Source organism: Brachycentrus maculatus, unplaced genomic scaffold (genome assembly GCF_059751285.1).
Source record: "Brachycentrus maculatus isolate JH-2025_06_01 unplaced genomic scaffold, ASM5975128v1 h1tg000311l, whole genome shotgun sequence".
In the NCBI taxonomy this organism is placed as follows: Eukaryota; Metazoa; Arthropoda; class Insecta; order Trichoptera; family Brachycentridae; genus Brachycentrus; species Brachycentrus maculatus.
In genome coordinates this window covers 715014-731384 of record NW_028281061.1, presented here as the reverse complement: position 1 = coordinate 731384, position 16371 = coordinate 715014, and the positions used below count along the sequence as shown (strand labels likewise).

Sequence of the window (16371 nt, the reverse complement as noted above, 5' to 3'; positions counted from 1 at the left end):
GGTACACTCCACGAATCACTCACTTCATACCGAGCCAGCCCAACCCTGTTTGTCAACAACGCTGGTCCGAGTGCCGCTTGTGCATAAGGGTACACTCCACAAATCACTCACTTCATACCGAGCTCCCCATGTTCCAGCCCTTGTCTGTTTGTGAACAACACTGGTCCGAGTGCCGCGTGCACAATGTTAGGGCGCACCATGAATCACTCACTTTATACTGAGCTCTCCATGTATTCCCGCGTTCAAGCCCATACCTGTTTGTAAACAAAGCTGGTCCGAGTGCTGCGCGTACGACGTAAGGGCGCACCATGATTCACTCGCTTCATACCGAGCTCCCCGTTCATCCCCATGTTCGAGCTCATACCTGTTTGTGAACAACGCTGGTCCGAGCGCCTCGTGTACAACGTAAGGGCGCACCATGAATCACTCGCTTCATACCATGTCTTCATACATACTGAACTCCCCATATACATATATACATGTTTGAGCCAAATAGGCCCATGCTCCCATTACTTACCTATTTGTAGCAATGTTAGTTCCGAGTGCTGAGTGCGCAGGGAAAATGCCCACTTCATGACATGTCTTCACTCTCAGTTTCCCATTTATCCACACGTTTGAGCCTAATAGCTCCATTCCTACAGTACAAATTTCACTCACATTACTTATATGCTAGTGTCTAACGGAGGTCCTAGCACCGTGTGTGCAAGGTAAACAGTGTACTGACGCCTCACTCCATTGCATTTATACTCACTATTCATCTGAGCGTCAAATGTTATATTCCAACAATTCAAAATTTACTTGTTTACTTTTAAATTATTTCCTCTTGAATCAACCACATTCAACAGGATCTAAACTCTCTGGTGTAATACTAGTTTAAATGTTGTATTTTCAACATTACATTGGTCTTATTAATTCCTCTGGGAAATCGAACCCGATACATTATGCATTCGGTACATGCCAGTGTCAAGTGTACTAATCACTGCTCACAGAGGTAAATATTTTCCTCGTTTACTTTAAAATCTAGTTATTTATTTGTATCTGCACAACACGATATGTGTTGTTTATTTTTATGTATATTAAATGACTGACATTGCAATTTTCCTAGCCGTGATTAATGTATCTCTTTATCAGCAAGTACAGTTTTAACTGACATTTCAATTAGAAAATGATTTCGTTTTGTGTTCCTATTATTATTTGCATTATATGCAATCCTTGTACTTACAAAATCTCAGATGATGTGAGAATTTGCCAGACTTTATTCCAGTACAATTTATTTAATATCTCCACTTGTTTCTTATCTCCACTTAATGATGCAACAGGTAATCTGAACTTATACAGAGGTCATCTTATATTTGTGCATTGAATTTCATATAGTAAAAATAGTTAAGTCTCTTTTCCAAGTCAGTATCTCCCCTTTTCTTGATGTTTGAAAAAGTATTAAACAATTAATTTATAATTAATTACATAATTTAAGAAAAAAGAAGGCACTCAGTAGATACAACTAATATAACAACAACAATAAAACATTTTGCAGGTCAGTTCTTAGCTTAGTTCCCGCGAAGGACAGCTAAAAGTCATTGCCAAATATATGTATTCTAATAGATTTATATTATCCACTGACACTTTGTGATGGAATTGCATTTTTAATTTATTATTAGATTAAAACCAATATTTTTAGCTTTTCCACTTTTTTTATTTGACCAGCGACCGGGTTTCGTCGTTACCGACATCATCAGACTGGTCTGATGATGTCGGTAACGACGAAACCCGGTCGCTGGTCAAATAAAAAAGTGGAAAAGCTAAAAATATTGGTTTTAATCTAATAATAAAAAAATAAAATATGTATTCTAAATCTGGCATTAGTAATTGAAATTTTCACTCTGAGAGTGGTCACGTGAGACAGTGGTCCCCAACCCTTGGTCCGCAGACCTGGCCGTCCAAGGCCCTGTTTAAAAATCGAATTAATGCAAAAAAAACATACCCGATAATATTTTTAATAATTATCGACAAATAAAATCAGTTGAGAACCCCTTCACTTCAAGTTTTCGCCGATACAATACCTTCGATATAAAAAGACATGACCTATCAAATCAAACAATCTAAAATATAAACAGTAAACGTCCCCTTAGCGGGCTTGGTGAAAATTATCAAACTTTAACCAGTCCGTGGCGATAAAAAGGCTGGGTACCACTGGTCTTAGAGACTAAGAATCATCGTCTATCTCATTGTTTCGCTGCGTGTGTGCTGCTGCACACTGTTGTACCGTAGTGATTAGTTGGTGTGCCGCAGAAAAAAGTCTAGTTTTGTGAAAATAAAACAATTGCTCCAAATTTTGATCGCCTGTGCTCAGTTGAGTAGGCTCACATTTCGCATTAAACGTAATATGTTAAATTTTTTAACATTTTATGGTAAATATGCACCTCTGAAATTCCTTAATTTGGTAGGTGTACCTTGAATAGAAAAAGTTTGCGGAACACTGGTCTATCTAATGTGACAGCACTGTATCACCTTTGTTTCAACTGTAGTTGTTTCAATTTAAAATGTGAAGGATTGGTGTCTCATCATGTGTGATAATTAGATTAATTTAAGGATGTTATGGCACTGCGGGATTAGAAGCGCGGTGTTCACAATAAGTGTTGCTCCCAGATATGACGTATGGATTTTTAATTAATGTTTTATTTAGTAAATACCACTATTTCGTAAAATCTACTGTGACACGTGTTTCGATGCATTCCGCATCATTTTGCGGATGCGTGTGTCACAGTAGATTTTACGAAATAGTGGTATTTACTAAGTAAAACATAAATTAAAAATGTATAGATTTTACCACAAAGTGATCATCACAAACCGAATCAATTAACGAAATGATGTATGGATCCTGGGCCGACATGACTGGTTGCATTTCAGCAGGGTATTTGCAATGTGCGCGATGTTTCCATTGCAGCCGAACCTGTACCCGACGGTGGGGCTCCAGACCCCGGGCGAGGTGGTGGATGCCAATTTCGGGCAGCAGCCGTTTGTCTTTGACATCGAGGACATGATTCGCGAGTTGCGCGCCCGGACACGCCTCACCATCAACGAATTCCCGCTGCCCGACGCGCAGGGAGAGTGGCAGACAATCATGCAGAAGTGAGTAACGGCTCTTGACGTAATTAAACTGCCACACATGTCGCTCACTCCTTTCAACAACGTCACATATCAAAAAACTTGATTTTTCAGGAGAACGTTTTTAAAGTTTAAAAATATGATACAATGTATTAAAAATAAATATCAAGCCACTTATTGAACTTTTTACTGTGCAATAGATCTATTTAGGTAAAACCTGAATGTTTTTTTTCTATTTGAAAAATATTATTAAGTTAAAAATATGCCTCTTTTGCTGGGATATAGTACATTTTCTGGGCATTCCGAAAACATGCACAACTGAAAATTGATGATTTTTGATACATGATGTTGTTGAAAGGAGTGAGCGATGTGTCCAAACATCTCACAATTTCAATGTTTTTCACAAATGAATTTCTCACTCATTTTACTAGCCAATGAGTGTATTTAAATATCATGACTTGGATTTGAATATATCAAACCCTCATCCGCACCCGATGACGAATAGGGTACTGCATCACATAAATGCAGTGTTATCTTGATCATTAACACATGAAAGAAAGGTGATCAGCCCTCCGCAGCATGTACCAGTATTAAATAAATATTAGAATGAAAAAGTTACTTATATTTATTTTACCCTCCCCTGGGAATCGAACCCGGGACCTCCAGTACTGTAGCCGGGGCTGACCATTACACTACGGAGACGGATTTGAATATGGGTATAAAAAATAAACCGTAACACATGGTCAAATAAAATATATGTGGAAAAACTGTACAGTTTTTATTATATTTTTTATGTTTGTTGTAGAATGGTGTCTACTTACTTAGTTCATCACGGTTATTGCGGCACTGCCGAGGCCTTTGCAAGGGCCACTGGACAACCTTTCGACGAGGAAATCACTTCCATTAAAAATAGACAAAGTGAGTACATCTGTATCCGATACAACAATCCAATTGCCATTTTCATATGTTCATCATATGTTTGAGATTCCCCACATCACAAATGCTCTAGATGAGCATAACAAAATATAAAATTATAATTTCAGGCCTTTTTAACTTATTTTACTCTAACTACTAATTTTAAACAAACACAGATTTCGCTTTTGAATTATAAATATAACATAGTGAATGTTATTTTATACACAGTGATAATTTTATACACAGTGTATAAAATCATTATCTCAACCAGCGAATTATTATATACAGGTTGAAAGCCCTGTAAATGCGCAGTTTTCCATATTCCCCTCGCAATAAAAAAAAAACACTTAAGCGTCTTTTACATACCGTTGGCAGACAGCGGGAGACGCTTAAAAGCGTTCTATGTACTTACTTTAAGTAGAGTGTAAGACGCCAAAAAACATTGTATACTAATAGACTAGGGTCGGGGTTGATGAAAAACCCACCTGACAACAATGTGTTAACCCATTGCAACATAAAGCCGACGAATCGCCGGTTAAGGTCAATTTTTCACTGACTCGCAAAGCCTGCGATTCGCCGGTTTGTCTCTTTTTTTAAGTGTTTTTTTTTACATTAAAACGAAATGACAATAACTTTCACAACTGTGAACTGAACACACTCTTCCAAAACTACCTGGGGATGAGCCATAATGATCTGGCTTACGAACAACAAAAAAATATGCTTTCATGTTTTACCATTTTTTTTATTTTCTGTATAATTTAGTCTTAATGTTATTGTTATAAAAAAAGAGTCAAAATGAAATAGTGTGTTGTATAAACAAATTATGTCATCTTTATTAGTGGTGCAATGGGTTAGTAAAAATTATAACTCATAGTTACAATGGTTCTGCTTTATGTGCTTGATTTTTGTCTTCCGGCCATTGTGGGTTTCTGTGTGCTCTTTGGAAGAGATAGTTATCTTTCTACCGATGCCACGGCTTCCCTCGAAAATGAACCGAATGGAGCTTTTCATAAGTTAATTATTGTTTTTTAATCCAGTGTGTATTTTGTGTTTCAGGAATTTTGAAGTTAGTTTTAGCAGGTCGTATGGGCGAGGCAATAGAAAGCACTAGAAGATTATATCCCAACCTCCTAGAACAAAACCACAATTTATTATTTATGCTCAAATGCAGACAGTTTGTTGAAATGGTTAACGGATCTGATTCAGAGGTGATTATCTCCATATTTTTATGTACATATAGTTTAAACCTTAACAAAGTGATTGGTACAAAATATTCACATAAAATCACTAAATAATTCCTTCTTTTTTGACTTTGAAATGAGGCTGGGGCAGAACGTAAAAATATTATTTTTGTCCTTAAACTTTAATCGACCGAACGGGTAGAAATACCTTTCCCGTCCTTAGAGCACTGTCTGGCAGTCTGGTTAGCATAAAAAATGGATGATTGGCTTGTGCACTTGTCCGTCTTTCTCCGGATCAGTGCACTCGATCGGCGGGCGATCACGGTCACACTAAACTGTCGTAGTCGCTTTTATTTGAAAAAAAAACGGACTGCCGGACAGTAAAATTCCGTGTAGTGCATAAGGACCCTTAGGGCCCTTGTCCATTACCCGGAATTTTACCGTCTAGCAGTCCGGTTATGAAAAATGATAGCAACTACGACAGTTTAGCATGATCGAATTAATGCGCAACGCGTTCACGCACCGATCTGAAGAAAGATGGACAAAAGTACAAGCCAATGCAAGCCAATCATCGTTTTAAAACGCTAACTGACGTGCCGGAGGGTAAAATTCCGTGTGATTCCATGTAGTGGACAAACGCCCTTAGTGTGTTAAAATTACTTTTCCTGTGTATAAGATCAATAGAGTTCCTATCTTTTGAGACAACTTTTTCTGTGCGTAGGATAGATTGAAAGTCTCATTTGGGGAGATGATTTTTCCTTTACATATGTAAGATCGTTTGGGAGCCCTGTCTATCGAGATAACATCTCCGGTGCTTGAGGTAACATGATTCACCTTTTAGATGTGCGTGGCTCGCGTGAGCGGCGGTGGCGGCGGCCAGACGTCGGTCATCCTACACACCAACACCAGCTCGAGTCCCACGCACACGTCCAACCACCACAACTACACCAACGGTGAGTGCCCCCTCTGCCCTCTCTGCCCCCTTCCCCCCGCCTGCCGCCAGCCCCTTGCACCCTCCCATCTTCAATATTGTGTTGTGATAATCAACTAAATGTGCGTGAGTTTTACATATCAATAGAAGACAGCCTGATTATCTCATAGAGTATTTTGAAGAAAAAAAATGTACTTTGGAATACTGTATTTCCGTTGCCGAATATTCCACCAAAACCTTATCTCGCAATAAAGATAAAATTAAAATTTAGATATTTCAACCTCTTGATGCAAAAATGTAAATTGTTGTTCATAATGCGGATTTACTAGCAAGCATTAATAAAAGGGCCATGGTGAATCTTTTTAAATATTTATTTTCTCTTGATTTTCTTGTCCGCCTCCGTAGTGTAATGGTACGCACGCTCAGCTACCGTTCTGGAGGTCCCGGGTTCGATTCCCAGGGGGGGTCAAATAAATATAAGTGATTTTTTCACTCTAATATTTATTCAATATTACTCTGGACTGGTACCTGAAGCGGAGGGCTGATCACCTTTTCTTCATGTGTAAACGATCGAGATAACACTGGGTTTATATGAAGCAGTGCCCTATGCACCATTGGGGTGCGGATAAGGGTTTTATTATTATTATTATATTTATTCAATATTACGCATGACTGGTACCTGAAGCGGAGGGCTGATCACCTTTCCTTAATGTGTTAACAACGATCGAGATAACACAGCGTTTATATGATGCAGTGCCCTATGCACCATTGGAGTGCGGAAAAGGGTTCGATTGATTGATTGATTGATTTTCAAACTTCCAAAACTCGTAAAAGATAATTCGGCTGTTGTCCCTTGATATATTGATGTTTTGAATGTTGTTTTTTGATCAGTTTTGTTCTTTTGAAGAAATTTTAAAACAGGCTCCACCATGTGAAAGACATGATTTTTATGTCATCATTTTTATGGATTGTAGTTTTCTTCTAAAAATTTATTTGTGTATATTTTTATCTTTCTTTCCATACATTGACAAATCTATTTTATCTATCATTCAAATAAAATTAGCATGCCCCAAGCAGTGTGGACGAGATGTTACATCGAGGTTACGATTCAGGCCCTTTCAAATATGTTTTTATAAAAAAATAGGACTTGTAGTGACATCTATGGACTTATCAGTAATACCGACATCACAATTTAATTTTTAATAAAAAGTATATGTTCAGAAAAACTGATGGGTGAATTGAATTTATCACAATTTTCATTTAACGCTCATATGGGCTGAAAAAAAATATTGGGCCAAAAACTTACTTACACATACAGTAAATACATTTTAGTTAGCTAGAATATGCTCGCTGATGTGTTGAATGGATTTATTCTTTAGTAATTTGCTGAATTTAAGAATAATTGTACTGTAATAAGAGAATAAGAGCCACGACCAAGTATGTACCGGGCTAATCGTTTTGTTATTTCTACAATATGTTGAATTAGCTTCTTTTTAACACATTCATTTAAATGTTACATTTATAAGCAAAGACTTTCTAAATTGTCTGTGTTTGTTTTGAAACCTGAAAGCTATGTAGCCTATGATATGGCTTCATTGCAAAATCCACCTTTGTACATATGTTTTACAACGTGGTGAGACAATTTGATTGTGACCCTTGAAAGAAAAGTAAAAAAAAACATGAAAATCTTTTAAAAAAAGTGACCTTATCAGGCACTTTTGCTTTTGCCGGGTAACATGTACTTTGTAAATTTATCTGCAATCTGAATGAGAAATGTGGATTTTTTATTTGCACTGTTCAATACAGTTGAGTGCACCAGTCCAGGGTGATATTTAATAAAAATTAAAGTGAAAATTTAGTAATATTTGTTTTAAGCCTTATATCCAAATCTGCCAACTATGTACATACTACATGGAGACGCACAATTATCAAAATATTTCTAAAATCCACACATTATTTTTGTTTTCATAAGTGTTTTTACCTAGCTTATTACAAATCTGAAGTTATTTTTGGCTGTAATATCAGACTTGCTCAAAACTGGAAGCTCCACATGTGATACATCTGAAGCCTAACAATAAAAATAACAATATCAGAATTAAAATGGCATTTTAAATTTGAAATTTGCCAGCCACTGTTATATTTGTCGAAGGGTGAATCATCTACATTTGAAAGCGGAGAAACCGCTGTGAGAAAGCGCTACATTTGAAAGTCTTTGCTCGTTCACTCCACCTGTAAACAGTTAGCTTTGATTTGCGTTTCTGTTTAATTTAGATTTATTTAGTATGTTTTATTTTCCCCCCCCGTGGTGTTTGTGCTTAGGTACTAAAGAGGACGCTAACACCCACACCCACCCTAACCTGTCCATGAACGGTACAGACTGTGAGCTAGTTAAAGGCCACCATTCGCCTCCAAACACCATAGAGGATAACAGCAGTGATATAGACATGGAGTCCTCCTCTAACTCCACCAACGGACTCACTTCCACTGCCAGTAACGGTATGCCACCATGCTTTCTTTCCGTTAGCTGCCTCCACACGTACAGACTTTACCTTTGCCGCCCGATAAGTGTTTTGTGCGGGAAAGACAGTGAGCTCGAGGTATACAGTTATATATAACTTGATAAAAACGTAAAAACTCATGAATTCAAACTTCAAAAAATACTTCAATTTAGCAATTTTAAAAAGAACCTTCATTTTCCATATCGCTCACTCCTTTCAACAACATCATATATCAAAAACTGTCAATTTACAGTTGTGCATGTTTTCGGAATGCTCAGAAAATGTACTATATCCCAGCATAAGCGGCATATTTTTAACTTAATATTTAACCGCTACAGGGCAGAAAGTGTTTTTTTTGCATTTTGAAGAAAAGGTATTGTTTAATATTTTTTTTTTATAAATACTAAATATTTTTCAAATGGAGAAAAAACATTCAGGTTTTACTTTAAAAGATCTGTTGCACAGTAAAAAGTTCAATAAGTGGCTTGACATTTATTTTTAATGCATTTCATTATATTTTTACACTTTAAAAACGATCTCCTGAAAAATCAAGTTTTTTTGATTAATGACGTTGTTGAAAGGAGTGAGCAATATCTTGATGTTTCATAAGAAAAACAGTGAATCAAAGTTTTTCTTTAATTCATTTGAATTTTATAATTTAAAAATAAATAAATGAAATCTGAAATCTAAACAATTAATGAAAAATAAATTTTTCATGCCTTTTAATTTAAATTAATGTATTTTTTTCTCGTAATTTATTTAGAATTTCAGTCTTTTTATTTATTTCTTGTTGTGGCTAAATTTGAATTTTTGTTGTTCGTGTATTATAGAATTTCATAAAATAAATGTCAATAATAAAATGTTTCCCGTGCCCTATTCACGGCTTCAAACACTCACTCTTTCATGCACAAAGCTACACGTGTGATCAACACTCATCATGCGGTAAAGCACGTACATGTATTGGTAGCTATTCGGTTCTGTTCATCCGCATGCCATGTGCCACACTCGATGTACAAGCTACAGAAATACAGTACAAAAATGAAGACTCTTCAGAAAGAAATATGGAATGTCAATAAGAGAAGGCTGAATAATGAAAAGTCTTTCAAAGTGTTCCGCTTATTTACTCATTCTCTCGGGTACTTAGTTGAGTACTCAAACATAATCTAATTATCGGCTTCTTTTATCAAAATTGTTGCTTTATTTTTTATTTTTTCATTCAAATCTATTTCACCCATATTATTATTGTCATTCCAGTTTCTCTTAGTGGCCGAACGAATAAAGAGAATTTAAAGTAGATTTTGTTCGACAAGAGCAGTTTATAATACTTTACACGTGCCAACGGATGCTGTTTATGAGTTCCATTTTGTGAGAAATGACATTCATGATTTTTCCTGAAAAGTCTTTTAATATTATGTGCATTAACTTTTGATCAGAGAGGTAAAAATATTGACTTAAATGCATTTTTATTTTTGCATCAGTAGGAATATGAGCATCCTGACCATCCAAGGGCTTAAGTGATCATTGGCACCACCATCAGCTAAATTCCACATCTATCAAATTATAACTAACATACAAAAGTAATTCAATAACAGTATATGAAACTTTAAAAAATTAATGCAATGCGGATGTTCCATAATTGCCAAAATGGTTAACATTACACTAGTGTATAAAGTGATCACTTTGGCCAACCAAATGCCAGGTCACAAACCCTGGGATGATCAGAACTCCATCTTCTTTCTTTTAAAAATGATATATAATGATGCTTTGATTCAATTCGAGTCACCTATAATATATGTTGATATATTATTCTTAACCCTTTCCACTCTGACCATTTTTTCTCATAACTGATCAGCTACTCTGATAAAAAAAAGTGCGACGTTTTTCTACCATTAAAATAAATATTTTGTAGTGAATAAATAGTTCCCTAATTTTGGGACACTCTGTCTGGCAATTCGTATGACCGTGTTAATTAAGATTAACTGTATTGATCTGAAATATTTTTTGGTGAAATATACTTGGGTGATGGAGAAATCAGTGATTAAAGTTATACCTGTGCCGGGCCAGACATTTTGGCCCACGGAGCTGCCTACTAGAATCATACGGGCCAGAATGTCTGGCCTACAGAGTGGTAAGAGTTAAAGGTGAATAATCCAGTGTCTATTAAGAATAAATAATAGAAATTATTAACAGACATTTTGTTGGCAAACGAAGGACGAAGAAGGAAGTTATGTGAAATACGTATACCTATTTAAAATAAATCTCCCTTGAATTGAATAAGCATCAATGAGATGTTCCAGAGTGTACCCAAATCATCACGGCGCCTCTCAGGTGTTGTTATAAAGATATTATAGATATCTCTACAGAGACCAGTCACCAGATCTATGTTCAGTACAGCAGTGTGGGCAATAGTCGGATGATATGGTAGAATTATCGAATTGGTATTGTGTTGCAGGAACAAACGGTTCGGTGAGCAGTAATGGCTACCAGGCACACAGGATAAGCAGTTCCACCCCGCACGTTCAGAAAGGAATGCCGGGGATCAATTCCAACATGGATGCCGCAGCCGAAGCTGCTATTCTGGAAGACGATGATATGGGTATGAATAACTTCTTCTTTTGAACTCTTAGTTCAATTTATGTGGAGCGTGTGGAATTCACAAAGTGTACACTATGTGATATTTAAAAATGTAACATTGGTTTTATTGTTTATCATATCATGGCTCGAAGATGGGGTTGAATAAGAAGATAAGAGTAACTGATTAAGAAAACCTCAGATACATATTATTATTATGTTATTTAATCATATCTGGTCCCTATGTGGAGTATATGCGGTCCATAAACTGTCTCCAGGCTTTTCTGTCGGCCGCCACTTCCCTCGCATCCACCCAAGTCAGGTCCGCGTCCCGAAGTTCAGATGAGAGCTGCCGACGAATTTTCAGCCTGATTCTAAAAGAGGTTAGCTTAATGGCGGCTCACGTGAGGCGTGCGGAGTCAACTGAATCACCTTTTCTTGACGACAATTGTGACCAGGATTTGCTGCGTCCTACGCCTTATCTCTTCATTCTTCACAAAGTCAAACCACCGCACGATACATGCACTATTAATTGATTGATCAAGATATTCCCGTGCTATTAGTTGATCAGTTGATGGAGATTCACGCGCTATTAATTGTTGCAGAAGTGGAGCTGACAGTGGGCGGGAGTCGGCAAGTGTGCGGGGGCAGCCGCGCCTCCGTGGAGCGGATGCTGGAGTTCGGCAAGGAGCTGTACACCATGAGCCAGCGCCTGCCGCAGGACAACCCCCACGCACACAGCGCCAACAGGAAGATGCTGGAGGTATGTGCATCATCCTAACTGTCTTTCACCCTGAACTCCTCCTCTGACTCCTATCATCTACATATCGTGGGTGTACTGGCAAAAAACGTTAACTCGAAAATATGCAATTTTGACTTAATGATGCATATAATAAAGTTTTCAATGTTCTATAAACTGGCAAAATATACTAAGTACTCTGATATGCATGTATATATGTGGTTTTAAAAGTAAATTCAACTTAAAGTTTAATAGCGGGTATTTTATTCAGGCTAAAAGCTTTAAATAACAGGGATTTTAGAGTTACCGTTTTTTGCCAGTATACCCACGTTGATCATAATATTCCTCTACCAGATCCAAGTGTCCGCCTCCATAGTGTAGTGCTGGAGGTCACGGGCTCAATTTCCAGGGGGGGAGGGGGGTGAAAATAAATATTAATGATTTTACACTCTAATATTTGTTTAATATTTCCCTAGACTGGTACAAGAAGCGCAGAACTGATCACTGTGCCTTCATGCAATTAACACTCAAGATAACACTGTGTCTTTACGATGCAGTGGCCTATGCACTATTGGGTGTGGATAAGAGTTAAAATAAAAAGAAGAAATGATAAATGATAATTTTGGCTATTTTGTCTTACAACTCCACTGTCTACGTGGGAATGGCATCTCTACATTTTTAAATTCTGGCTAGATTGTGATGCTGCTGTGCTGTACTGTGCACACAAATGTTTATTCTTCATTTGTGAAATTGGATTGTTTGCAGGACGCATTCAGTTTGCTGGCGTACAGCAACCCTTGGGCCAGTCCCGTGGGCTGGCAGCTCGACCCGTCCCGCAGGGAACCTGTCTGCTCCGCTCTCAACTCTGCGATACTCGGTATGTTTATTGCAACGTTCACAGTAATACTGCGATACGCGGTATCTTTATTGCAACGTTCACACCAATATTGCCATACTCGGTATGTTTACAATGCAACGTTCACAGTAATTCTGCGATACGCGGTATGTTTATTGCAACGTTCACAGTAATACTGCGATACGCGGTATCTTTATTGCAACGTTCACACCAATATTGCCATACTCGGTATGTTTACAATGCAACGTTCACAGCAATACTGCGATACTCGGTATGTTTACTGCAATTTTCACAGCAATACTGCGATACTCGGTAAGTTTATTGCAACGTTCACAGCAATACTGCGATACTCGGTAAGTTTATTGTAACGTTCGCAGCAATACTGCGATAATCAGTATATTTATCGCAGCAAACTATATATCTAAAAGTCTTGGCAATTTTTGTTCTTATTTCAATTTTTACATTTCTGATCCCGCTGCTGATTGAAATTCCTCACACAGAGAGTTCCTTTGCTCTCTGCGCTATAGGTAGTATAAAATTTGTATTGATATATCGTTTGGGGTCCCGATATATACGCCGGTGCATCGCTCTATATAGTGTCCAGCATAGTTTGAAAGTTATTCTTTCTGGACACTTCAACCGGTGAAGTTCTCTTAGGTGCTCTAAGATGTGTGAAAAATTTTGTATTGCGGCATCTAAGACTGATTTTATCTGTTTGATACTTTGGGAGACTTGCGTAAATTGCATTGCAGTAGTCTAATCGAGACACCGCATAATTAAAGGTTTCTTATTATGGTCTTGAGTTGCCGCAGATGGAAAAACCCACATTAACAGTATTATTTGTTTTTTTTTTATTGTTCTACAAAATAAAGAGTGACTGTTTATTTGTTTTATGCAGAGTCGCAGAAGCTGCCGTGGCGGGCCCCCCTGGAGGGGTGTGCGGCGCACGCGGCCGGGCTGCTGTCGCTCATGGCGGCGCGGGGCCTCGGTGCCTGCGCCTTCGCCGACCTGCAGGACTTGCTGCGTCACTGACCTCCGCTAGCTCACGCTCCCCGTCCGTGCTCTGACCAGACAATGCACATCGGCTCGTTCAATTCTTCGCTGACATTTCTCCACGCAATTCCCTTTTAATGATACGACGCTCCTACTGCATTCGATCTGGGTAACTTTCGGCACTTTTGGTAGTTTTTACGCAACTACATTATTTGATTTTTTTGTTATGTTGGGGATTTTAATTGAATATTTTATGAATTCTATACGAAACACACATTTATAACAATAAATTATAAATGTGTATTTATCGTTACCCATACACATACATAATATAAGACGTAATGGTACCCTCAATATCAATACGTTTCCTAAATTCTCTTTCGTTTTCTTGTAAAACGAAATAATAAAAAATTGGAGACTAATACAAATATTTTTACCGTGACCGAATTTTCTTCTATCCGCATCCAGTGGGGGCAGAAGGCACAACTCGCTTCGATGCAAATATCTCAATTGCTAATTACTAAAGGCAAGGTAATCTGTTTTGTGGATCAGTGTGATATTAAATCAATATTAGAGTGAAAAATCACTTATAGTCTGGGAATAGAACCGGGACCTACAGCATAGTTGCCAACGTGCTAGGTACTATGCTACAGAAGCGGACAAACTGTAACTGAATTGCAAACATGTAAATTTGCAACTGACATTTGACTATTTTATTAATTAGTTTTTAACATCAAAGTTACTATAAATATTTATATCTTGTTCACTGTACCACTTGCTAGGGAGATATTGAAATTTTCAAATTGAATATTTAGATACCGTTCAATGTTACCCGGATTGATTGCGTTGCGCAAATTAAATTAAAAATCCCTTGTAAACTTCTACCATATCGGATGATTCCTGACGGGAATTCCTGAGAACCAGTAAGCGAGTAGAATGATACAAAATATTTTAAATTTGATTTGTGTAACAGTGCGTGTTCATATCATTCAACGTGGATTGCGTTCATTTTATTTTTTTACCTAAAATATACGTCTTTTTTATAGGTTTTTGTTTTCATAGCTACATTTTTCCAAGTAGCTAGCAAAATAAAATGATTCAAAATGTCGGTGATAATTTTACAAGAATCTTAACACAGTTTAGGTATAAACAAACCATTTTGTCTGATTTTCACAGACCGTTTGCATCAGCGCCGGTTCTCGATTTGCCCCCAAGATATTGTGAGCGTACTGCAAAAGTGACCAAGTCAATGACCGTGTAATTTTAACATAGTTCATTTAAATCATTTATTACTTGAAAAAAATATCTATTGCTATGTCCGCCTCCGTAGTGTAATGGTCAGGACGCTCGGCTACCGTTCTGGAGGTCCCGGGTTCGATTCCCAAGGGGGGTAAAATAAATATAAGTGATTTTTTCACAGTCATATTTATTCAATATTACCCTGGACTGGTACCAGAAGCGTAGGGCTGATCACCTTTCCTTCATGTGTAAACCATCAAGATAACACTGCGTTTATATGACGCAGTGCCCTATGCACCATTGGGGTGCGAATAAGGGTTTTATTATTATTATTATTATTATATGTATCGCTCTAACATTTTAGTTTCGGGTTTAAGACTTTTTCCATGATTCAGAAATAATGAAGTATTTAATATAGCTATGTTAACTGGTTATTTGGTCAGTTTTGGTGGTAAGCTGGCAGATATAGAATTAACAGAATCTTTTTAATGAATTAGAATCTCTACCGAAAAGTGGCATCTGTAATTTCTCCCTCTTGTAGATAGAATATTGTGGTTAGAGCATCGACGAAAATTAATAATGAAAATATTTAAATATCTATACAAAACCAAAATGATACTTCTAAATCTACAAACATTATCACGTTTTATATCAATATCTGATCATTAATCTGCATGTTAAATAATATCTCGTATCTTATGAATCACGGAATAATCAATCGCTCCTTAGCCGCTGTCAGAATTGCATATAATCTCTTAACAAGTCCGCTTAAGGAACATTTATTTGGCTATCGTATATGATAAAATAAATGAAGACTTTCCTATATTATTTCGAGAAATAAAAATACTTTGTGTTCTGATCCACTCACATTTTTATTAACCAACTAGTTTCGGCAACAACCTGTTGCCCTCTTCAGGGTTACATTTATTACTAAATATATATACAAAGAGAAACAGTGTACAAGTTGTTGGGTTTCAAAAGGGTAGGGGTGGGGGTAATGGTGTTTTAAGGAGGGGTAAGAGCAAGGAAGGGGATAACTCTGTTTAGGTTGGGTTTGATTTTATGTACATAAAATCACCCATCCCCCACCCCTACCCTTTTGAAACCCAACAACTTGTACACTGTTTCTTTTAATATATATTTTTAGTAATAAATGTAACCCTGAAGAGGGCAACAGGTTCTTGCCGAAACTAGTTGGTTAATAAAAATGTGAGTGGATCAGAACACAAAGTATTTTTATTTCTCGAAATAACATATCAATATGATCCACAAAGTTAATGCTTTCAATATTCAAAACAGAAGACTTTCCTTTTTGAACAGCGTGTATTTCGATATTGTGAACT

The 16371-nt window shown here is 37.1% G+C and overlaps 1 protein-coding gene across 9 annotated transcripts in view; it reads left to right on the top strand.

The window, feature by feature from the left end:
- RanBPM (Ran-binding protein M) overlaps positions 1–15641 on the top strand; it is a 71820-nt gene extending 56179 nt beyond the window's left edge. For 3 of the 9 annotated variants that reach the window (XM_088268078.1, XM_088268076.1, XM_088268072.1), the window contains exons 4-12: positions 2945–3129; positions 3911–4023; positions 5077–5228; positions 6043–6154; positions 8461–8628; positions 11083–11226; positions 11807–11964; positions 12706–12817; positions 13695–15601. In XM_088268078.1, coding sequence (XP_088124204.1) covers positions 2945–3129; positions 3911–4023; positions 5077–5228; positions 6043–6154; positions 8461–8628; positions 11083–11226; positions 11807–11964; positions 12706–12817; positions 13695–13828 — 1278 coding nt within the window. In that variant the 3' untranslated portion in view covers positions 13829–15601. Of the gene's footprint in view, positions 1–2944; positions 3130–3910; positions 4024–5076; positions 5229–6042; positions 6155–8451; positions 8629–11082; positions 11227–11806; positions 11965–12705; positions 12818–13694 lie in introns of all 9 variants that reach the window. The other 6 variants (XM_088268074.1, XM_088268075.1, XM_088268071.1 and 3 more) reach the window with 3 other exon arrangements.
- Positions 15642–16371: the final 730 nt, after the last annotated feature.